The sequence below is a fragment of the Anopheles coluzzii genome, chromosome 3, assembly GCF_943734685.1.
Source record: "Anopheles coluzzii chromosome 3, AcolN3, whole genome shotgun sequence".
Classification (NCBI taxonomy): Eukaryota; Metazoa; Arthropoda; class Insecta; order Diptera; family Culicidae; genus Anopheles; species Anopheles coluzzii.
In genome coordinates this window covers 13,482,135-13,506,508 of record NC_064671.1, presented here as the reverse complement: position 1 = coordinate 13,506,508, position 24,374 = coordinate 13,482,135, and the positions used below count along the sequence as shown (strand labels likewise).

Sequence of the window (24,374 nt, the reverse complement as noted above, 5' to 3'; positions counted from 1 at the left end):
CGCACACTGCAAAAGGCCGCTTCCGTTAATTAACAAGATCGTATTCTTTAATTAGTTCCAGCGCCAAGAATTGTGTGAGCAGAGGTGCGAAAACTTTTACCAGTTCCTCCTGCCCGAGCAAGACCGAAACAGCACGGGTTTCTGGTACGATCGAAGCAGCACAAAACCACACACACACACACCGAGGCACAGTGCTGCAGTGGCCCGTTTTTGACAAATTTACTCTGAAATATCGTTCGGGCGATTGTCAATTACCATCAACGGGTTGCAAATTGGATTTGCTTCATAAAGTTCATCTTGTTTCCCGGTGCAGCCTCACCTCACCGAAGGCAAATGAGGGGTGTGGTGGGGGGCATGGGTGTCGCGCGATCAGACAAAATGAGTGAAGTTTTTCATGCCTCCTTCCCTTTGTGCTTTGGAAATTGGGCAAACACTTCTGAGCGAGTCCAGCGTAGCGTAGTGGTGGCGGACCTACTGGCCTGCTGCCTGTCCGCCGGCTGTGGGGAAACAATGTTTCGTTTAAATCACCTTCTTTTCTTTCCCATGATTGCCTTTTCGGGCAGGACGATGGAAGCGGGGGTTTTAACTCCCACCCGGGCGTCGGGTTCAGTTCATTTCCCGCCAGATGTCACCGGCAAACACAGAACCATTCCACTCCTCAACCCACTGCCGGGATGGGCGCGTATTGCTGGCCAGCATCGCTGTTGCTAGCTAGTCGACAAAAATTCAATCAAAACTTTTCCCAGCTGTTGATGCAAAAGGGTGCACAGCACAGTGAGGCGTAAAGTCGAGAAGAATAGAGCGCAGGCATCGCTGGCTGACCACTATGGTCCACTGCCAGAAGGTTTCGGTACAGCGCCGCTCGTGCGAGTAACGCAGGTCAACGCTGATGAAGACCTCAAGTTGGCAAAAATCTTGTTTCGAGCATTAGAAATTGCGATGGAAATTGAAATTCTCCACCATCATCTGGTTGGTAAAGGGGGCAGGGTGTGTATAGCACTGCTGCCCCATGGCATAGTTTCGGACACCTTCCGGAATGAGAGAACTGAAAAAAACGTACTGCATTGTTTGAACGTAGGATTGTTTAAGAGTATAGGTGTGAGTAGCACAATAAGAACTTTTTCAAAGTGAGATGTATTTTTGCTTCTACCGTTCTTCATTTACTAAAAGATAGGTAGATGGCTAGCGAAATAAGGATAGTAATTCTCAATTAAGTGTAAATAAGTGTAACTCTTTCTTCGATCGAAGCACTTTATGAAATGTTTCAAAATAAATGAGAAATCTGGAATGCTGTATGTCAGGGGTCGGTCAACTTTCCAAATAAATAGTCGTTTCAGACATAATACAGGGTTTTCGAGGATTACATAGACATGTTCAGCGCGTTGTAGATTTGTTCAGCGAGGTATAGAATTGTTCGGGAGCAGGCGAAACGGAACATCTCCAAAAGTATCATACTAAACCAGCAACTACTAACGAATATGTCAATATTTTTCAATTGAGCTTAATTTAAATTTTCCAATTAATATCTAAGTTAAGCTATCTTGAAGTTTTAGTCATGAAAAATGTGTTTTAACTGTAGTTACACTATGAAAACTTTAATACACAAACTGCACACACTGCTTCAGTCAAAAATACACACACTTTTGAATAATACTTGCTTTATGGTCAAAAATAAAAGCTTCAAAGCTGTGGTATTACTGATTTTTGCTATCAAGCATACCTCAGGATTTCGTAGAAGGCATTTTATAAATAATCGGTTCAATAACAATTGTCAAAGAAAAAGATACCCAATCGGAATAAACCCAACAAGATTCGTTTATGGAAAACGAAATGGTAGATTGTATTGTTGAACCGCAACTGTGGAAAATGTTTCATTTGCTTTTTTTACAACCCCACTCCTACCTCCGTTGACCGACAAGCACCATCAACATCATCAGCGTTGATCGTTGATTATTCCGCGGCATTAACTCGATTGACTGACGAGGAAGTGTAAGATATTGTGAATAGCAAAACAGAAAAAAAAGGAAAATACAAGCGAACTCTGGTAAAGACAGCGAACACAGTAGCATTGTTACAAGTTTTCTTCATTTTTGTCGATGTTTCCAATTCCACCATCGCACCTGATCATCCGGTGGACTATTAATTCGGTCGATGAAAATGGATTTTAAATGGCACTCAATGGGCTGCGCTTGGGTGAGCACGATTTGCTGTCGGGCTAGCTGCGGGAATAAGCTTTCCGCGGGCCAAACAGGTATGAAAGACTGTATAATTTAAAATTATTTTCATATTTTTCTTCACAACGTCAGTGAGCTCGTTTTATTGCTATATATTGCTACAATTTTAGTATAGGTTGCCATTTCGATATAGAGATGATACAGAGAACCGAACCGGTTTGTGAACTTGTATGCATTCATCATAAACTAACTGGTTGACATACTTTTGTATTAAACATTGTAGTGGTATGTTGAAGACGTTCCATTTAAATGTTCAATGTGTTATCATTTTCTCCGTAAAATTACGTTCGAAAGCAAAATTCAAGCAAACTAACATTAGCAAATCCATTTCAGGAGGCTAAATTAAATTGTGTGACGCCTTTCATGATTTGATATACATGCCAGAGATTCCATGGCGACGAGGCAAAGGTTGTAGAAGCACGGTACAACTGTGGTTGGAATGCAGTTCGCAACGAACGGTTGTTTAATTAACTTCATTCCACCGGTGCCCTTTGACAGTGGTTTGCGGATGGATGAGTGATGCATTTATGATGTTAGGGACACTAATTTATTGCGACGGTTAGGCGTTGTGTGATGTGCGCGATGAATTTTTAATTGCAGTGCAACCAGGTGTCAAGCAATCAACGATCACCAGTGAGGGAGAGATTGAAGCAGAGAGTACTTACACGATTCTATTGCACCACATTCGTCGCAGCATCACTTCTAATTTAGCCATTTAACACGATTTATGAATAATTTAATGGGAGATTGTAATCACAGAATGATGCATCCTATGGTGAAAAATAAGTGAAAATTCAAAACTACAGCAAACATAGATGGAAATTGAATATGGTGGCTCACTTGAACAAACACACTGACGTGTTCACAAACACTTTTTTCCGTGTAACATGTGAGTGAAACATTTTTTACACCGCAACACAGCACTTTAGTAAAATAAAACCACTCATCCTTCCGGCTTGTAGCGACTGGTGGAAGAAATAATTGAATTATTCACTACTTTAACTGTGATTTAAACTTAAATTCTCAACAGCTATTGGCCATTTCTTAAAATATTAATCTTTCTTCAACGCGAGGGTTTTTTTCAACTGACGTGTCCGTCCCAAAACCTACTCAAATGTCTGATGTGGCCCGTTCGAGTAGCGAGAATTAATACACCTGCGCAAACACTCTGATTGGTAAATGTGTATGCAGATTGTTTGTACGATTTGTTCCAATTCCTAGCCGAAGCTCAATACTTGAAGAAACTGTGGCTTGCCACGGTGCGTTTCGTGCGCCACTACAGTGTTAGTTGAATTTTCACCTCCTCAAGACGCGAAGTGTGCTCGTTTGTGTTCCCTCCCGCGCGTCCATCATGTTCTGCCGCCGGTCTGCCTGCCGAGGGCTGATAGCGCTGCTAGTTCTACTAGGTTGTATTGTTAGCTTCTACGCGCTAGAAGCGCCGCCACTTCCCGACGTGGTGCCACTGGCGAAAGCGCTGCAGGGCCACGTCGACAAGTTCAAGAAGCTGCGGGACGACCTGAAAGCGCTGCAAAATTCCCAGGATCGCCAAAATCCGCTCGCCTTTTTCCGCGAAACGATGCGCATCATGGAGGGGTTGCAGTCGCTCGGCAAAGACTGGAAGGATATTGAGCGGCTGCAGAACAAGAACGACCGCGATCGTGACTTTGAAAACCTGCTGACCGAGATGGATCCACTGTGCGGCCAGCGGACGCCCCGGACGGCGTTCTTCGAGATTAAGCTGCGGTGCAGCTACACCGATCTCGGTGGCAAACCGTACTACAGGATTGGACCGCTCAAGCAGGAGCTGGTGAACCGGGTCCCGTTCGTGGTGACCGTCTATCACGATCTGCTGACGGAGAGTGAAGTGCGCCGGGCCAACGAAACACGCATGATCGAGCCGAGCGTTCGGCGTCGGCTGGACACCCTCGTGCCGAACCTGTACAACGTGGCCGTGCGGGAAGTGAGCGAACGGGGATACAATGGTGGCAAAGTGAAAGCGCCCGCCCACAGCATCATGCTTTACGTAAGCTCGCGTGGTTTAGGTTAAATTGTTTAGCATTTTGTAAAGAGTAATATGTTTTGTTTTTTTTTTCATGACCATTTAGCTGGAATCGTATAAAACAGGTGGTATGACGTTATTCCCCGGAGGTACATTCGTAGTGGCACCCAGGAGCGGAAGCCTGCTGGTCTCCAAGCAGCATCCCTCGATCTGTCCGTCCAGTATTTCTTTAAACGTCATCACCAATTTTAATCTTCCTCTGACGGCGAAAACGCACTGATGACACGCTTAGAGCTTAACGTTAGTTTGACAGAAATAAATTGGCTAGATATACATTCTTAACTGTAGGATAATCTGGGAATCTGGGTGAATATCTGGGTTTTTTTTGTATCATTATTTCCCACATTCAGTATGTGCAATTAACTGATTGATCCAATAGCTACAATTTATTTCTATGACATCAATTTCTTGATGTGAATGATAAGATCACAATGTAGAAGTGCTCTATGGAAGGTCTATATGCCTCTGAAGTAACTTATAAATTTTCCAACGTTTATTGAACATTGAACAGCTACGCTAAAATAGCCAATCCATATCGTCATTATAAGACGTTTGGGACCTATACTTACTTGCGAAACCGAGCAAAGGGAACTCTGAAAATGAATTAAAAGTTGGTCGTAAATAGCGTCTGCGCAACACTGTCACTGTTCTAATTACAAAAAAAAAATGAAGTTATCATTTCCCACCGTGCCGCATCCCCGGCACACAAAAAGTGGTCCTTCGTGGAAATAATTACGGCTAGAAAATGACAATGTAATGTACTTCGGACGCTTGACCGATTGGCTTACCGGTAGCGCTGCTGTTAAATGGCTCTCATCCACAGTGTCCAAGAATGCCAATCTAATTAATGTTCTTTTCTTTTTCACTTTGACAGTTGATTTTATATCGCTTCTTCCATGCTGCCCCGTCCTTCGGCACGGTTTCGTTCTCCTGTTCCAGCACGGTGTTCTTTTGATCGTATGATATTGGTGCGAGCAAGTAATCGCATTTTTATGCTCATTATTCATTAGCGTTGGGTATCATCAGCTCACAGCATGACGTAACTTGCTCCTATATTTTTTTCTTCTATGAGCCTGTCTAAAATAGCGTTGACTTGACAAGACGTAAAATATTCGATTGAAAAGCTTCTTTTTTTTTGGTTCGTTGTGAAAATGCTCATCCTGCTGCATTAAGGACAGTTTTCACTAATTTGCAGTTAGACATATCCACGAAAAGCTCCAACGATCTGCCGTACCACGCCGTAACGAGAATACGAACACAAAAAGCTAAGCAAGGCAATGTGTCGCTAGTGGTGGAGAAGCGAATTAGAGCACAAAAACGATATGAAATTCATTTGCTCCTCCTCCTCCTCCTCTCGGTGTCGCCTAAACGTCAACGGCATACAGCTCTATTCGGTGGAAGCCCCACGATATACCGTTCTTAAGTCGGAAAACGTAACCGGTAAATGCAAGTCAAGAGTTTCGTTCTCGGTTGATGGAAATGAATGAGTTGTCAGTGCTCGAGCAAACGGGTGAAGCCATTTCTGGAGACGAAGAGGTGGGCTGTGCAAAGCGTTTATTTTCTCTCATTTCAATTGCTGACAATTTTCCCCACACTTACCACTTCCGCACTCTTTCCACGGAGTGAAAGAACGTGTCACAGCGAATGGAAAAAAGCGAACGGATTTTGTCGTTATTACTCACACGTACAACTTATTTCTTGAAGCTGGCTGGCGCTTTTTACTACCAAGGTACTACCAAGTAATCAGCTTTGGGTAAACATTTGGTTTGAGTTAGTTCTTGAGAGTTTGAATTCGTTTTAATGCAACGTTAGCTATAATAAATATGGATTGAAAATGAAATGACTGTGACATTGGCTTGGGAAACGTATTACGAAGTACTGTGAGATTTTTATATACACTTTTATATGTCTATCCTCAGTATCCTGATTTATGACACGCTTAAAGTGTGTGCGTGTGTAACGGAATTATACCGTTGACGAATTAATCAGTACAAATCATTCATATTTATAGCACGAAAGCAATCACGCATCACATTTTCACACTGTTTATTCAAAAGGCCCGTTGCCTCTTAACCTGTGGCGCGCAGCGATTGAATATTTGCGTTAGTTGAATTTATTTTATTTTCGCAACAAGATTGAAAGCAAACATAAAAATGTTTGCCACCAACATAAGCCTTTCCACCGCCGCTGCCTTCATCGTTGTCGTCGTTGGGGTAGCCATGCAACTTAATAATAATTTTATACGCTCACCATTCTAAGCGACAGCAGTGGTCCTGCGGCCGGTTCTACCAAGCGGCCCCCACCACCCGTTTGCACACACCCCGCACTCCCGGGGCCCGCAGTGCGCGTTAAACATTTTATTTGCATTTTTCACCAGCTGCAGGCTGTGTGTGTAACGATTTTATTTCAATTTCGTCCTTCATTGATGAGTTGAGGTGGTCTCCCCAACAACTCCCCGCTGATAAAGCCTCCGCCCGAAAGGACGGCAGCGAGCTGTGTGTACTTGCGTGTGTGTTTGCGTTGGTACGCAAAACCATTCATCTTTTTAAATAAAATTTATCACCATAAACTTCTGGCATCGGCTGCGCTGGCACGGTACAGTGCGCGGTGTTTTATTTGTTGCACGATTGTGACTTGCGACGATTTTCCGACTCCGTGGGGGAAAGGTCGGAACGGCGGGCTGCTGCTGCTGGATAGATTGCTGTGCACGGTGGTGGAAGATTTATTTCGTTCGATTTTCATTTCATTCTCGCCTATAAAAGACGCTTTCCTCCGCGGCCGCAGACCATCGCGGGAGTGAAGTGTGGCGGGGGAAAAGTGAAAAGTGTTTTGTCAGTTTCTTGCGGGAGATTGGTGTGTGTATGTATGTAAGTGTGTCATTTTTCATGCTTTGACTTTCGTGAACGATTCCCAATGTGAACGGCTGAATTGCAGGACGAACGAGGTGAGGTGCAAGACGGCGAGAAGCTCTTAGGCGTAAACGCGACAATCTTATTTTATCGTTCGTCAGCATTCGCAAAGTATGCGCCGCGAATGGCATTTGCGCTACCATTACAATAAACATTTATATAGTATATCGCGCAAGTATTAGGAATGGCTTGGGGCTGCTGGTGGGTAAGCGGTGGAATGAAAAAAAAGGGAAAAGTCAGCTTTAGTAAAGTAGCGAGCAATTTATCGAGCATGAAAATGGCGTTGAAGAAATAGTCGTGTTAATTGAGGCAGCTCGAATTGTGCTCGATGGCAAGTAACTTGCCTCACAAATCACAAATTTCATGGAATCGAATCTAATTGGAAACTCTAGCAAAAATAAAGCAAACATTGCTGGTAGCAGGTTGGTCGAATCGTTCAATTATTAGGGGAACCTGGGGAAAAATGGTTACGTGGGGCGAAATGGTCACCTGCATTATTGGAAAATTAAAACGATTGCAATGACTTCCAATGATTGAAAAACAAGCTTTCGTAAACAAGCTTTCGTAAGAATTTAACGCAAAAAAATTCAAGCAAAAAAAAGAATGTGTTTTCAGTTACATGATATTTACGTGAAGAAAGTAACCATTTTAATTTAATGTAAACTTTTTAATGTTAAAGTTTGTAAAATGTTTCATTTGGGGTAAAATGGTCTTTATGTTTTGACAGACGCAACATGATAAGGCTGTGGTATAAGCAAAGGTTGCTACAATACACTAGCTTTACATAAATAAACCTTAATTGTATGTATACTATAACGACAAGAAAAATTACTGACAACACGTGAATTATTGAAATATTCCAGCATTCTACTAAATTATTAACAGTTCAATATTAAACTTTAATCTCTTCTCTCACAAGTCTATCAAAATGCAAGAGCCTAATCCAAAGCCCTATAGTCCAATGTTGTAGTCCTATTTGCTCCTTTGTTTTGATGTGAATTGACATAACAAGTCCATTTTACCCAGCACAATACATTCTTACCACTTTTGACGTTAATTCATTCATTCATTCATTCATTCGTTCATTTTATTCATTTATATTTGTTATTAATGCGTAAACTTCTGATTGTTTTTCATGAATAAGGCGTTGAAGCATCGATTGTCGTCAAAATAACAGTGTTAACCAATAAGATACAGACCAAAATCCTTAACAGGTCCATTTTGCTCCGCTTTCCTCTACATTTATTCGAACAAAAATAATTCTTTTTTAGTTCTAGTTCTAATGTAATTCTCGTTAATTCTAGTATTTTGTTAACTTTTTGTGTTTTAAATATTAATTTATAAATGATCTTTTTTATTTTTCCGAAACGTATGTTTTATCGAGACTTTGATCCGATTGACCTCATTCGCCTCTTCAAATCAACAATTAAATCCTAATCTTAAAATCTTAAAACATTCTTCTTTGCCAGCCATTGCCGAAAAGTAGTACGTGGTTTCTGTTCCCCTATGATTGTACGTCAGGTGCCAACAAATGATATTTCGTAGGTTTCTCTTGGCTGCCCTCACCACCACCATCGCAGTGGTTCTAATGGAAATAAATATTGCTTGAAAAACGCTCCAAATGTTTCATTATTTCTGTCCATTATGCTTAACAACGTTCCGGTGTTGCTTACTTTTTATTGCATTGGCCCGGTGTCATTCTTCCGAAATGAGCTTACTCAGCAAATCATAGCAATCTTTGTTTGTTTCTCAACGATAATGTGCTTTCGACGTACGACTGCAAAAGTTTTGTCCATCTCTCTATATAGCACTACGTGAGAAAAGGTATGTGCCGGTGAATTCCGGCAAGGGGCCACTTTTCGGCGAAATCTGCCCCCATTCGGAGAACGGTGGAAAGGTACGGTGAAAATAAATTGACACCCATTTATGCAAAGTAACAAATGAACTTTTGAGCAGTGGAAAAGCACAAACAGCCAGACACTTCTCGTCTTGGAGTACTCGGGTTTGTGTGCTTTTCGAACGGAATTGTTTCAGAATCTGCGGTTTCAGTTTAAAAAGGTAAAAAAACTCTAGTTTATAATAGAAGGACTCACGGGAACTTAGTTAAATGTGAGAAACCAGTAAAGAAATTAACCTTTTGAATCCAATGAAATGAATTTGTGATACTGTCAAAACTTGTACTGTTAGAAACACTAATTGGATTTAGACTCTAGTCTCTGAATCTAGAGGTTTATGCCTTTTAGTGTAGTTTTGTTCATAATTGCATCCTATAAGTCACTTAAGTCAACCCCACAAGTGGTTGAGCCAAAGAAGAAGTAGAAGAAGAAGCTGCATTCTTTAAAAAAAACAATCTTAAGTGTTGGTGATATTTAGATTTTTGTTTCGAAAAAAACATCACATTTCTGGGCTATCGATTGCAAAAAAATTATGCTTTTGTGTAACTTTTTGTTCTATGCGAAAAAATTGCATCATATGCAAAAAAAAACAATCAAAAACATACTTGACATCTTTTATCGAGCATAACATTTATTGGCACGTGAAACGCAGCTTTTGCCCGCTGCTACTAGGAGGGCCATGGAAGCATCAGAGCAGAAATTGAAATTGTAATGCAATCAAAGATTCATCTCAGTGCTATGGAAATTACGGACGGCAGCAGCTGCTGTTGCATTTGCGTCAGTTTATTAGGTTATAAGCAGAGCGACAGCGGCGGTGCGCGGCAGCGATAGCAGAAACTGGAGCAAAATCAAGACGCATAACCTTGGCCGTCGGTTGACGACGTCTCTACGACCGCCTCCTCAATGCATGTTGGAACCGTAGGTGGGAAACAGCAGAAGCATTGTGTGTGCGCTCTGTGGCGCATGGGTGGTGCGGAACACTTAAAAGCATAATCATAATGCCAAGCTGCGGGGAAGCCTACAAGCTGCACTGTGCCACGGTTGGGTATGTGAGCGGGCCGACTTTCCAACCTTCTTGCTTAGCCATGAAAAGTTTTTGCTCTCTCACGGACTGTTTTTGTTTTTAATGGCGGGTTGTGATTTGCACTGGTAACACGTTTTTATGTGTTTTTGCTTGTGCTGCGAGCAAATCGTTTGCCGGAAGAGGAAGGGACCCGACGAGCCAGAGTGTATGTATTGCATGATCATCATGGTATGCCTGTTTCGTGATTGTGTGATTGGGAGAATCGGTAACAATTTTTCTTCATTCTGCCCCGCCCCGCCACAGAGCTTTGTGGGGGGGAAAATGCTTCACCAACATCCCAAATGAGGGTAGTTATCACCTAACCGATACCCCGAAGTCACATGATGGAGCTTAAATTTACAATATTGTTCATACCTTACGAGAGTTCCCCAAGCCCAGCCGGTCATGGTTATTTTATCTGAATATAAAAGACAACCAGGACGAGCTGCTACCACTACCACTACCACTGCTGTGCTAGTGTGGCAGCCAGCATAATTTTGCTCCATTTTCTTTACCACCCCATTGTTTTCTTTTTTGCATGCCCGCGCTACAAACCCCAAAACAAAAACTCCGAAAGGCGAAAGGATAATTCCCTAATGAGTGATAAAAAGCTGTACTTTATACTTTGCTTTTACACTTTTCACAAAAACGTAAAACCCTACATTAAAAAAAACGAGAGAGAGAACGGGGAGAAATTCCTCGTACAAAAGTCGTATGGCCTTCTATGGGTGCCAAGCAAGCTGCGGATGTGAGGGCCGCCGGGGTAGACGGAGGGGGGTGGTGTTGGTTGCCGATAGTAATGGGGGAAGTTTTGTGGGAATTAATGCTACCGCTGGGGATGATTCGGAAGCTGATGTGGTATGTGCCACACGGGTTCTAACCTTTGACTATAATGGTTTCAGCATTTTCGAGGTCGGGCAATGTGCTTTTTTAAGCTTTTCGGGGGGTGGCACTTTGCTAACAAAAAATATGGTACTTTGGTGATATTTTCGTCTCAGAAAGGAGCGGCTGGAATGTGCAACAATATATGAGTGTGTATGTGTGTGTCTGTTTGCATGCTGTTGGACTTCCCGGTACCGAAGGGATTATGCATGGGCATACTTGGAATGTTCAAGTTGTTTTCCCCCGCTCTCCCATGGTCGAGTTGCTTCATCATCCGTGTATTATAATGACTGTTTGTTGAACCTTTAACTCCTTCCAAATGGGAAATAATATTGTTGTTAAACATTGAATAAAAAAAAATTCACAAGAAAAGAATTGAAATCCAACCAACCCATGCTCTCGCCTTAATTAAAAAGCTCCAATAAAAGCGACGAAATAATTTCATTCTTTGTTCCAACGAACATTGTTTGGAACGGAATCAATGGAAATGCGCGGAATATTAACGAATGAAGTGAAAAGAACGCGGCACCATAATTGATGGAATTATAAACTTCCCCCCCCCCCCCCAGCGGGCGAGCGCAATATTTCCGACTAATTAATTGAAATATGAACGAATGATGCAAACCGGATAATGGGCTTCCGCCGCCGCCAATGGGCCCGGGCGCTGGTCGATATCGCGATTCATTGCAGCTCCAGCTCCGGCGAACCGGGTCCCCCGGAGGAGATTAATATGGCACATCCTGCCATCGTGCATTGTTGCTGCTGTTTACAATGACGGACAGCTTGCGGCTTTGCAGCGTACCGGAATGAAAGGATTCTAGGGGGGATAAAAGGTCAACAATATGTCGATGGCGTGCTTCGTCCTCGCCATCCTTAGACCGTGGATGGAAAACACTGACGTGGGAAGTGTGCCGATTGCCAAATGTATCGAGTTTCTGGCTCCAGGACCGATAGGTAATAATGATGATACTCTCGTTGTGCGCTTCCGCCAACAATTGGTATTTTTCGCAGACTTTTCCGAACTCGGTCGGAAACTCGCGTGATGGGCTAGCGCGGGAACGCGAAACGAATGTTTGCAAAATTGAAGTACACAACATTTCATCTCCAGTGAGAGGCATCATTCCATACCCCGTTCAGCGAATACGGACGGCACCGTGTACGACTTAAACACAATTCGGATGCATCACCGAGAGCCAATGTGTAGAATTCAATTCTCCTCATCACCACACACACACATCAACGAGCAACGCGAGGTCTGTGCGTTCTGCTGAGCTTTGATGCAACTGTTTATCATTGTCAATTTTGTGGCTTGATGACATACGGGGATGGCGCTCTATGCCTGCGTGGCACTCGGCTCCGATTGCACTTGCTCTCCGCCGCCGTGTGTATAGAGACCGTTTGAGAAGCCACAAAAAGAGAATAGGCAGATGCATAGAATAGAAAGGAAATCTGGAGACTGGCACACTGTGTCTCTGGGAACCATATTCGCGGCCGTGTGCCGCTCTGGTGGTTGCAGTGTAGAAGAATGGGGCAGCATTTGAATCCAGAATGCACAAAGCAGGGAAGGAAGGAAGCCCTTTTGTTTGAGTTAAACGTTTCACAAAATTGAACTATTGTGTTTGCGGGTTCGAATTCACTATGATGATAGACCAAGAGTAGTTGGGAGTGTGTGAGTGTGTGTGTGTGTGTGTTTGTGCGCGGGCCTTAGAGTGCAACGTTGCTAACCGATGCATTTTCTTCGAATGCATTAGAAATGCTGCGCTCGTGCGACGGGGGGGTGCGAGGAAGTGAATGCAGCTGTGCATTTCCTTGGCAAGATATTGAATCGGCAAGATGGTAGGACCATTTGTGGGTTGCACTTTTGCATGCATAATTTTTGCCATAAGTTAGAATGTTAAATGTTGGTTAGACCGGTGGTTTGTTACGGGTTTTTTGTTCGCTGGAGCAAGAAGTTTGAATGGGAGAGTTGTGATTTCAAAAAAAATATTTACTAGGTTTTACAAGTCAATTAGTCAACATATCAATTTTAATGAACTTCAACATTCACTATCTCGCTCCCTGGTTTCGGCTTTCAGCAGTATTTGTAATAATTCATAGCACATGAAAATGCACTGAAAAAGATTCGCAGTTTTTCATAACCTTTACAAAGATTCTATTTACTAGTTTAGTCTTCAAAATTCTTTGTGTGTAGATCGTTTAATCATTAAATCAATGTCAAAGCTATATACTATACACATTCACATCCTTAATTTTTTCTCCTTAAATTAACTACCAAAAGAATCTTTGGAGTTTAGATGAATCTTAATTGAAATTTTTACCTTTGACCCAAGAAAACCCTACCATTGTTCATGTGTGTTGAATATGTTTCACTGTGAAGAATACAAATTGAATAAAGTGAAGAAAATGTGGTTTCGTGTGAACGAGAAACCCTATTCAAATGCGAGATGATAGTGCAAGCGCAGTAACTAAGGCTGATGGCTATTGAATATCGGTTCGTCCCTGGAACAATTACTGCATCATGACCAACTGTCGCATTTCAATCGATACTCGCATTAGTTCAATCCTGGCTGTCTCTGGTCTTGTAGGCATCGTACCCAGCCATTGTGCTGCACTGTGCAATTCGATATGCTACAACGAGAGGAGTGTTACTGCAGCCCGAAGTAAGCTTTATGAGCAATTAAAAACATCCAACAGTTGAATGTTTAAACATACCACAATTACCACTTTCAGACCGGTTTCATGTTATGGTGAAAATCTTCTTCAAATTGATAGACAATACTATGTACAGAAGACTTATATATGCAATATTTACTAGTATTGTTCATCAATTTATATTAATTATGTAGCTGGACAAGAGAACGACATTAGTTCCTTCGAAATCCAATAAAATCATCGTTTGCGAGCCTGGTTGAGCCGGCTCCTTGTACTGCGTAACGAATGTGAACATTTTCAGGTACCTGATGTGTATCACACAACTCGTCTTAACCTTCTTGCACTGTAAAATGCATAAGGAAAAGGATGGTAGCAGTGTACGCTCGGTAAACCTTCCTAACCGGGTCGGCTATGGCGTCCAAGCGCACAAGCGCACGGAGTAAACTAATTAATGAAGATTTACCAACCAATTGAGTTTGGTCGGAATTGTTACGGAATTGTCCTCTTTGCCATCCCTCGCTTTGGGATCGCCTCTTTTCCAATCCTTGTGTGGGATCTCTGATGGAGTGGCATTATCTCTCCTGCATTCTCACTCTCTCTCTCTCGGTGAGTGTGCATCTTAATTAAGTAACGCAAGACGAGCATGTGTATTGGAAAAGGAAATAAAGCTGATCTACTTCACAAAATGGTGACCCACGGCTAGCGTCGCTGTGCATGGCACAGAGTTAAACTTTCCGCTCTTGGGACGTTGGGCTGGCTCGAAACTTTCGACGCAAGGCTACACATTTTCATGCCCTTTCGCAACACGCGTCTTGCGATCGGTGCGTTCCTTTCGTCGGACGGTGCCGTCTTCGGGGCTCGTGTCTCGCTAGATTGGATTTATTAAATCAGCACCGCTTGGTCTCCCGGTGCGGGTTGACAGGATACGTTAACGCCTTTTGCCCTTCACAGTGGCATCTTATGGCTGGCTGTACAGGCTTATTGGGCCCAGCGTTAGGACGTAAGCTTCGAAATGGCCTATCACTGTTTCCATCGTAATCCCTTCACACGCCATGCCGTCTGATGCTCATGTATGTGTTGAATGAATAGGGAAACATTAGACAAGTAAGTGAAAGAACGTTTGTTTTGCAGCGTACGAGTTTAGATAAGACATTGAATGTGTACAGAGAATCAAGCGGCAAATAAAACAAACAGAAAAGGTTATCAAAAAGGATGTTCTCCATGAAAAAAGTTTGAGGAGTTTGAATTAAGGAGTCTTAAAGTAAAAAATCAATATTCTATTCGTATTTCTATATTATAAGTATGTGTGAATTCAATCAATAAATGTGTTAAAATCTCATTTAATGACAATTGTTGTCCGTTCGCTGTACCAATTGTTCGCTCTCTAGAGCGAGAATGAAAGTGAGATGCTTCAGTAGAGTACTGCGAAATTAAATCACTTACATTTAATTAATTGACCTGCAGCTGAAGCAACGTGAAACGGTTGTCATTTTAGTGATTTTCAGAAATTTAATTTGTTCCCCCTTGCCCTTACCCTTATCCGTACGCATCGGAACGGCTCGTGCTTTTCCCCCGGTTTGGGACCGGGGAAGTGGGACGGGCACCCCTATCACACCGATTGAAAGCGGTAGTAGCAGTCATTGACTTTAAATATTGACCCGATTCGTATCCACAAATCCTCGGTTTGTGTTATGTTCCCGGTCGTCTGCAAATGATGCGGCCCCGGGCTAGTAGCTAACAATGTGCACCGCCATGATTAAAGGGACAGGCACGAGGCGATTAAACAAATTGCTCATTACGTCCGTTGAACATTTTTGGTGCAACGAAATCCCCGGACAGGCGGAATATAATGGTGCCATGGATTTGGCATGTAGATTGCATTGCTGCTGCGCTTTCCCATTTGGGGGAATGCTTGTTTGCACTTGCTTCGTCGGTGTACAGCGACGGGCAGTGCAGTGCACACGCCGTACTACATGTCTATTCGATCAGCCTCTCAATCCCCCTTTTCAAATAGAGCACGATGATTTAATTTTAGGCAATCGTTGAATGAGCTGACCCATCACCGGATGATAGGTGTTGTTATTTGTCAAGCTTTGTGTGCAAATTGTCTGCGAGTGTTGTGCGCACAACGAGATCCTTTAATTGGATTTTAATTATAATTTTAGAAACATGGAATGGAAAATCGTTCGTTTTTAGTTTACTTTTGTATTCAGCATCTTCAATACTTTTGATAATTTGTATCATTTATCTGCTGCAGGCATTAAATAATATAAAAAAGAGTCGAAAAGTTATGTATTTAAAAATTACTTTCCACAATTTCTGCACTCCTGCATACGGTCTTCCAACAATCCAAAGTATGTTAACGCTAACCCCGCATGCCTTTGTGTAACTACGAAACAAGAAGGAAATTCTTCACCCTCACTCGTTTGGCAGGACGAGTGTGTGCTCATCGATCGAAGCTCCTGCCTAGAATGCTCCATCCACCGTGCAATTGCATGGAAATTCCTTCGCATCGGAATGTTTGATTTCGTGATCGCTGATTTATTTGCCTGTCTGTAGGGCTACTACCACAACTGTCACGCATGCAATGTACAGAAACAAACCGGTAAGCTTTCTTTTACGGCTGCACCTGTCGATATTCCAGGATTGTGCAGCGAGTGGATTGTGAATAAGTGCACGTGCTTCCTGCGATACATTCGGTTCGATCCTGCTGCTGGGAGAGATAGCGTACAAACAATACAGTACCTATAAGCCACAAGAAAATGGGGCTGGAAATGGTTCAAGATATCGTAACAAAGAAAATTAAATTTCCATGTGAATTTATAGCACCGGTTTTGCACCATGGATCTTGGAGATGTTGTCTTTCGGATGCCTTCGTTAATCTTGCCGGCGAAGAACTTTGTATGCTGAACTTGTGCTTTCAGCATCGTTCGGTGAGGTTCTTCGGTGGCAGTTCTTCGATGCTATTGTAAACGGTAAGCTTTAGCTTTTGTTTTGAAAACAAAAAGTCATTTTGCTGTATTGTTGGATGCATACAGTGGTGCTATGCAGTTTTGTAAGTTTTCGATTGCGATTTAGGCGTGTTTTTATCCTTTCAAAGTGCACAAATTGCTTATCTTGTTTGTATAAAATAAAACGAAATGTTTGTGTTTAGCACAAAGGGGAATAAGTTGGACAAAAGAATACATTTTTCATACAGCAAATCAACTTACAGAATGGTTAAAAATAGATAAAAAAGAAAGAGGAATAAGTTTTCATTGACTACAATAAGATTGTAGTGGTTCTTCTGCGGCTCAAATCAAATAAAACTAACTTCTTATTGATAACTCACTCGATTGAATGTGGTCGTATGGTGGTAAGGCAGCATAAATACTCAAGAAGTAAACCTAATCCAATGCTCTGCGGTATGAATGGTTTAGCTATTCATTGCACTCTTCAACATATCGCCCCGATGCACCCGATGCAAACTAACCTCACAGACAGAGGGTTGAGTGTTGCCTTCTTATCCTAACCGTGCGTAAAGTTTATAAATAATTTATTTATTCACTTACTTGGTTTCTCGTTTCGATTTGCTACCGGCGCTAGTGGGCAAGTGTGTGCGGTCAGCAAGGATGGTGCAACTGTGCGGTATCATTGGCCAAGCAGAGCAGACACTGATCGAGACGGACATTCAGCGGCAGCGGGTCCGTACGGGTGGGAAACTTGAAACTCTGTTCTGTTACGTTGGCGTAAGATTATGCATCCCTCGATGCGTTTTATTTATCCCTTCTCCTCGAGCGTGTGGCGTTTCGTTGTGGAGGGGCAAAGTTTCCCGACACCATCCAAAGCGCTGTGTAAAGTTGGTTTAGAATCTTCTATCCGGATTATGGTAGCCCAACGATTGACGGTTGCTTAGAAAGGAAGGTGGCGAGTGAAAGTTTCGGTTTTATTTGTTTTTTTGGGTGTTTATTTATTAAAAGTAGCAATGATACGTATTATGTGAGAGTTGTTGTTGTTACGCGAAATATAATTCCAAGAATCTGGTCCCATTCTATGACACACATAGTTTTAAAAAATGAGGAAAGTTGTTAAAATTTCTCAGTTTTTTTGGAAAAAATAATCATCGCAATTCAAATTAAAGACGTCTAAAAGTACATGCTAAATAATGTATTTTACATAATGCAACATATTTAAGAGAATTTTAGTCCAATAAAAAAAAAAATGAACTCTTTTGAATACAATTACAGCTTTTTAGTTTATTCTGGAAATGTCGTAAGGATGATAAAGTAGGTGCCACTATCTCTTATTAAAATATTCTTAAATTTTGGACACGAATCAATAATTCAATAACCAAAAACGTGATTGAAAGTGCTAATTTATCTGTCCTCTCTTACTTACAATTCAGATGATAAATGTTAAACAATATTCCACCACAATCAACGTGCCATACAAACCACCGTTCAACACCCTAAGGTGTTTATTGGTGTATCTGTAGAACTGTAAAACGGCACCAAGTACCATCACACCCCGTCCACGCTCGCTAACTGCTTAATTACTTCATTAAATTTTGCTCCTAATTACACCCAAACAGTTTCGCTTGATATGCAATCAAGCACGTGCAGAGAAGAGTACATGCGCTCACAATTCGCAGGCCACACGACGCCTGACACGCGGCATGGTATGGTAGACGGCTGGGTGCAGTGTGTTCCATAATGTCGGATGCTGATGATAGCAAAATATGCTTCGATACGCTCTTGCACTCGCCGTTTTTCATTTGGTTTCAGTGTACCACCGCCCCCGTACGGCGCTGTTCGGTGTTGCTCTTCTTCATTTATATGGAATAGCTACTTAAGCAAACTGAAACTGTTTCTCCCACCTGTGGAATGTCGGAAAGGAAGGAACGCTTGGTTAATGGTTTCTTATTGCAGTGTAAGGGCATTCTCTCATAGAGGGAGCTTCGTAGTGCAGACACTTTAGCACGTAAAGCTGAGACGATGATTGGCAAAGTAATAAAACGTTCCTTAATCGTCAATAACAATCGTCTAGCGATTGCTTTAAAGGTCAAGCGTGCTTCTTTTTACATTCCCCAGTTGCATACTTCTCTTCTCTCGATAGTTTAATCCGGGCACTATTGTTGTTAGAACTCACCAGAAAACATTCGCCTAATGTCCACTAATATCGTTCTAATGTTTTCCATTTCCAGGTGCCAAATGCAGCCCGCCAGTCGCAGCAACAACGCCGGGCGGCTGCCCCCGAGGACGACGATCCCATCGTGGACGCGGAGGAGATTGACACCAACTCGAACAACTTCGGCGACCCGGGCGGCTACGGTGGCGGCGGCGGCGGCGGGGGTCGCGATGCCGACAGTTCAATGCCTCGCACGTACCGGCCGCAGGAGCTGAAGAAGTGGCGGCAGGCACCAACGGTCGCCGAAAACTATGGTCGTCCCGGTGAAATGGGTAAGTGTCGTGGTTCGTGGAGTTCGGCGGGATCACCGAGTATTAAAGGGATATCTTCTGGCTGGCGGGCGACTGATCCGGCTGATGTCAAGCAGACGCGAGAATAGAAGAGCAATGTGGTGTGACATTGGGGATTCGGCGTATGTGTGTGTGTGTGTGTTTGTGATCAGTGCACATGGACGCGCCATGGTTTAAGGACGTTCCGAATGACCAAGCTTAACTTTTTCCCCAAAACCCCCAGTGGACCGGATCATCAGTAAGAGTTTGGTCATGGGTTTGGTTTCGGGGATTTCGATTTTCCCTGGGTGCTCTCTGTATTGGCCATTCCGTCGGGGATGCATTCTTTATTGGAGTTACTAGTTTTCTTCAATTTGCTCCTAAAGCATGCTGTATGTTCTGGTGAGCGTTGTAGAGAAATAAATTGGTAAATAACATAAAAGAGCTTAGCTGCGCCATTGTTTGTGGATGTCAGTTTTGTGTCCTTCGACTGTTCGTCCATTAGCACCACCCTTGTGTCCGGTAAAGCGTTCAAAGCGCCACACGAAGGTACACCTTTCCCCCAACGTTTGAGAACACATATCCCGGTGTCTGTGGTCCACTGGATGAGATTTTTCATCAGTTTGCCGGTCTCGGTGGCAAAGCCACGATGACACGTTTCGCTCGAACAATGTGTCAACCGCAACCGGCGAGAATGCTCTTGCGGTGGTACTCTTTCGTCGATCGGGCGATTATTGGCGTGGCGTGGAAAAAAAGTTTCCCCATTAATTTCGTCTCTTAACGCGCTTCGCTGAGCTTTTGTTTTATTTTTCCGGCTTCTCTATGGGCTACTACTGGTCAATGTAAGTGTGTGCGAGTGTGTGTTTGTGTGAAATACTTGCCGGGAAATCACCATTGTTCAACGGTGTCGATGATGAGCGTTTTGCTCCATCGCAAAAGCTGCTCAATATATATGTATTATATATGGACCCACAGCAGGCGGCCAATAATGTTGGGGCTAATTTTTCAACGATCCCATTGTGTTGCTCTGGTCCCCAGTAATGGCGCTTTGATGTGTGTTTGTGTGGGTGCGGGAGAAAGGAGGCAAGGAAGAGGAATTACTTGGAGCGTGAAAAATATGCTTGTTCACTATGGACGTTGTCATACAAGTGTTTGTGGCTGATGCTAAATTGAAAATAAAACTGCTCAATTTATCGTTTTTTTTTGTCGTTGCTTTCAATAAATGCATCAACAAGTATTGGTTGAAATATGAATGGTGTGAAAGTGTTTTCTGTAAGGAAGGGATAGATTGAAACATTGAATTGAACATTGAATGAACATTGAGCAGTTGAACATTGAACATTTAATTGAAAGACAAGTAAATTCAGTGCACACTAGTGATGGGAAAGGTTGCCAAAAGTCCTGTGTCGACTCCGATGGGACTCCGATAATTTCTGAATCGACTTCGACTCCTAGGTCCGCCCAGCATTATCCGGAGTCGTTCGGAGTAGTCCGGAGTTGTCCGGAGTTGTCCGGAGTTGTCCGGAGTTGTCCGGAGTTGTCCAGAGTTGTCCGGAGTTGTCCGGAGCTGTCCGGAGTTGTCCGGAGATGTCCGAAGTTGTCGGAGACGTTCGGAGTTGTCGGAGTCATTCGGAATCGTCGGAGTTGTCCTTAGTCGGCCGGAGACGGCCCTCGAAACTAAGGCCTGTATACGAAGTGCACGCGCATAATGATATACAAAAAAACACAATGAAATGAAATGACTGATCACTAGCACATTGCACCGGACGGGTCCTGTTGACTCCCAACGACTCCGATTTCGGTCGACTTCGATCGACTATGGACGACCCCGACTTCCGTCGATTCCACCCAATTCCGGACGACTCCACATGACTCCGGACGATTCCGGATTACTCCAGACGATTCCTGATGACTCCATACGATTCCGGATGACTCCGGACGACTCCGAACGATTCCGAACGACTTCGGGCGACTCCGGACGGGGCTAATGGTTCGGATTTTTCCGGAGTCGGAATTGGACTAACAATAGCCGGAGTCGGATAAGTGTCGTTGGTGCGCTCCAAAGAGCACATCACCAGTGCACACATTTGCCTTTTTACCCACGAAACAGTATGAAGAATTTTAATCATTCCTGAGGGTTGGTTTTTCATGTTCGTTACATGCCTACGTGCCTCATTAGTACAGTAACTTTATATATTTTACTCCACCATATGCCGCATCCGAACACAGCAAAGGCTGCGTTTGTTTGCGAGGGATACTGTTTATTTATTATCTTCCCAGAACAGCTTGCCGGAACCATTTTGCAAGCTTATCTGTTGAATGGCTGCAAAGTCCATGTAACAGGGCTTTTCCCCTTCTCTCCCATCTTCGATTTATAAATCCAGCTAACCGAGAAATCCACTTCAGAACCGGCCTCATCCCCACACACTCGGTGGCAACCCCGGTGCATTGTGCGTGAAGTGATAAAGTGATCATAATTCCATGAAGGAAGTTATTCTTCGCTTTACCTTCGCCCCCCTGTGCCCTTTGTTTGTATGAGCGTGTGTGTGAGTGTGTGGGCTCGTACAGCTCTTACAGGAGTGGTGGAAGGCTTCATCCATCGAAAAATTTGCTCAGATTATGAGGCTCAACGTGCTGAGCCGGAGCATTAAGTCGAGCTTTCCTTTCTGTTGCCTGCTCGTTGGTTGTGCATTATCGTTATGAGAGAGGTAATGAGTGGTTCTTACACACGTGCGCGCTGAAAGTGAGCGAGCCTCCCCCGGTTTGCCTGAGCATGTATTAGTTTTGTGGGAAATTGTCTAAACTCTTGGCTAGTGCAGTACTACCACGGGAGCCTTGTATTGTCATGGTGCATGGTGTGAAGGAGGTGAAATTTTCCATCAAAATTTAGTTTGAGCTTGTTTTTCCTGCGAGCTCAGACCAACTCGGCAACGTCAGCCAGTGCCTTGGGGCAATTTAAATTTGCTCCCCGTTCTAAACCGAACCATGGGAACGGATAATTGTGTAATGAAACGAGCATGTCTTTCGTTGAGAGACGATTCCTATAACGTTGTGACATAGCGATCACAAAACGTAACCTTCTTTTTCCGACAGTAATCTGCTCCTAGAGGAGGGTAGGACATAAATGAAGCTAACTTTCTCATGGAATTCTTCTAAAGTCGCGCGAGACACGAACGAATTTTATATCCTGTTAATGTGTGAGCGTAACCATCCATTCGCACACTACTCACCCTTGTATCGGTGTATTGGTTTTTTGGGTTTGCTGGTTGGTTCCGGGGCGGCAGCACATACACAAAAAAGTGCGGAGCAGATTGATTAAGAGCATAATTTATCGCTTACCTCCTGCGGGCACGCAACCTTCACGCTTACTCATGCACAGATTCCAGACGGTATGTGGGGAAGAGAGAGAGAGATGGAGAGGCTACATAGCTTCCTGCATATGGTGCTCTTTGTCCTCTGTGTCCCTGTGTGGTGGCGGGTTGTTGTGGGAAAGGAGAAATTCTGAAGCAACAAATTTAGGCCCCCCCGACCAGACGGAACCAGTCAGGAGATGCCAGAAGCATTCTTTCTTTGGTGTGCTTTCGTTCATCACGACGAAATGGGTGGTGTGGAAATCGGAAAGGTGGTGTTGCTATTTTTTTTTGGGGGAGTATGGTTATTTTGCTAAACCCTTGCTGTGTGCTAAAATCAACATTTACCACAAAACCACCCGGGTGCCGGGTTCTGGTGCGCTTTCCTTCTAGCTCGCTGTATGCATTCTTTACCCACCACCCACTGTGCCGTTTTCCTTTCGTCCGAGAGTGGCACTGCTCAGTGCCAACGACGGGAGGAATTAATCCTCCCTTCCCTTCGCCCTTCGCGTTCTACTCCCTTCCGCATTTCCCTCGCTGTGGTTACGGTGTTATTCGATCGTACCGAAATGTCATTAATCACTCTTTCACTCTTGTGTGGAGAGAACAAACGAGAAAGGAGGTGGTGATGATGGTGGTATCCGTTCTGTTGCTCCCCTTGTCCCTTCTACTTCAGTTCGTTTTTTCTTCAAAACGTCTAAAGATTATGTAGAAAAAGGAACGAACGAAAAAAACGATGTTGAAAAGAAAATTGAACCGGAAAGAAAAAAGGATTTAGAGAGAGAGAAGGGAAACGAAAAGCCTCGGGGCGAACAGGAGCCAAGAGGAGCTCTGTAAAAGTGTGCAGAAAGTGTTGCGTTGCTCTGCATATGCTTCACCACCTTTGTCCTGCACTCGAAAGAGGAAGAAAGAACCAGCTACACTCACACACACACACAGCCTTAATTTAAATCAAGTTTAGCTTGAGCGTGTACTCCTGTTCCCCCTTGCCGTCCTTGCACACGTTCATTTGCTCACTTTTGTTTGATCGTCATTTTTCATGCAACGTTTTTGTCTTGCTTTCTCTGTAGCTTTCTAAATAACAGGTTTTTATATCCTTTTTTCCTTTCTCCTTTCCATCTATTTCCACAGGTAAACCAGTAAAAATTCCAGCGAACCAGCAGGAGCTGATGAAGGAAAAGTTCAAAGAAAATCAATTCAATCTCCTCGCCAGTGACATGATCTGGCTGAATCGATCGCTCACCGATGTGCGCCATCACGAGTAAGTATTGATGGAGTCTGGTGGGGAAGGGGAGGTCGGAAACGATTCGAGTAGAACCTGGGGGGAAATTAAAGGTTTCGCGTGCCATCAGCTTTAATGCTCTGTCGGTGGCGCGCCATTCGTGTTACCGGTTGGCTATTATTTCCTGCGGGTTGATGACATTTACACTTCAAGCGCGAACAATGGACTTCATTCGTTGTTCGGCGTTTTAGTGTTTTTGTTCGAGCAATGTAGCTTTTTGTCACCGGGTGGCAGATAACCTTTAGAAGATTTCGTGCATCATTAAATCCCGGTAGGGTTTGATTTTTGTTTTTTTTTCATAAATCTTGAATGATTTATTGGGACGGTCATAAATCCCTGTCTAGGGATACGGAGCCATCATGGTTTAAGTACAATCGAACACTGAAATGTGTAGAGAATGGAAATAATCTTGTCAAAACACATTCGAATCTAATAACACTTTGACCGCCGGCCTGACGTCACAGTTTGCGAGTGAGCACGTAGCGCATGACAAGAGAGCGATGAGAGCGATTATTGTTCGTGCGACTATTATCACTCTTTTGTTTCATTTCGATAAGCGGCGTAGCACATGTCGTTCTCGTTCTCTCTTTCCTACCTCATTCGTTATCAAGAG

The 24,374-nt window shown here is 43.4% G+C and overlaps 2 protein-coding genes across 4 annotated transcripts in view; both read left to right on the top strand.

Moving 5' to 3' along the window:
* The window catches only part of LOC120954714 (polypeptide N-acetylgalactosaminyltransferase 5), a 79,287-nt gene that overhangs the window by 38,325 nt on the left and 16,588 nt on the right, over nt 1–24,374 (top strand). For all 3 annotated transcript variants that reach the window (XM_049610596.1, XM_049610597.1, XM_040374872.2), the window contains exons 3-4: nt 18,877–19,132; nt 23,611–23,740. In XM_049610596.1, coding sequence (XP_049466553.1) covers nt 18,877–19,132; nt 23,611–23,740 — 386 coding nt within the window. The remainder of the gene's footprint in view (nt 1–18,876; nt 19,133–23,610; nt 23,741–24,374) is intronic.
* LOC120954715 (uncharacterized) lies at nt 3,456–4,575 on the top strand. The gene is made up of 2 exons (XM_040374874.2): nt 3,456–4,257; nt 4,340–4,575. The coding sequence occupies exons 1-2, from the start codon at nt 3,586–3,588 to the stop codon at nt 4,511–4,513; spliced, it is 846 nt and encodes a 281-aa protein (XP_040230808.2). The 5' UTR covers nt 3,456–3,585; the 3' UTR covers nt 4,514–4,575.

Bases quoted from the DNA above. Each gene is read 5' to 3' on its own strand.
- LOC120954715 (XM_040374874.2), top strand. From the start codon at position 3,586: ATGTTCTGCCGCCGGTCTGCCTGCCGAGGGCTGATAGCGCTGCTAGTT. The intron at 4,258-4,339 runs GTAAGCTCGCGT...ATGACCATTTAG, and splicing joins CCCACAGCATCATGCTTTAC to CTGGAATCGTATAAAACAGG.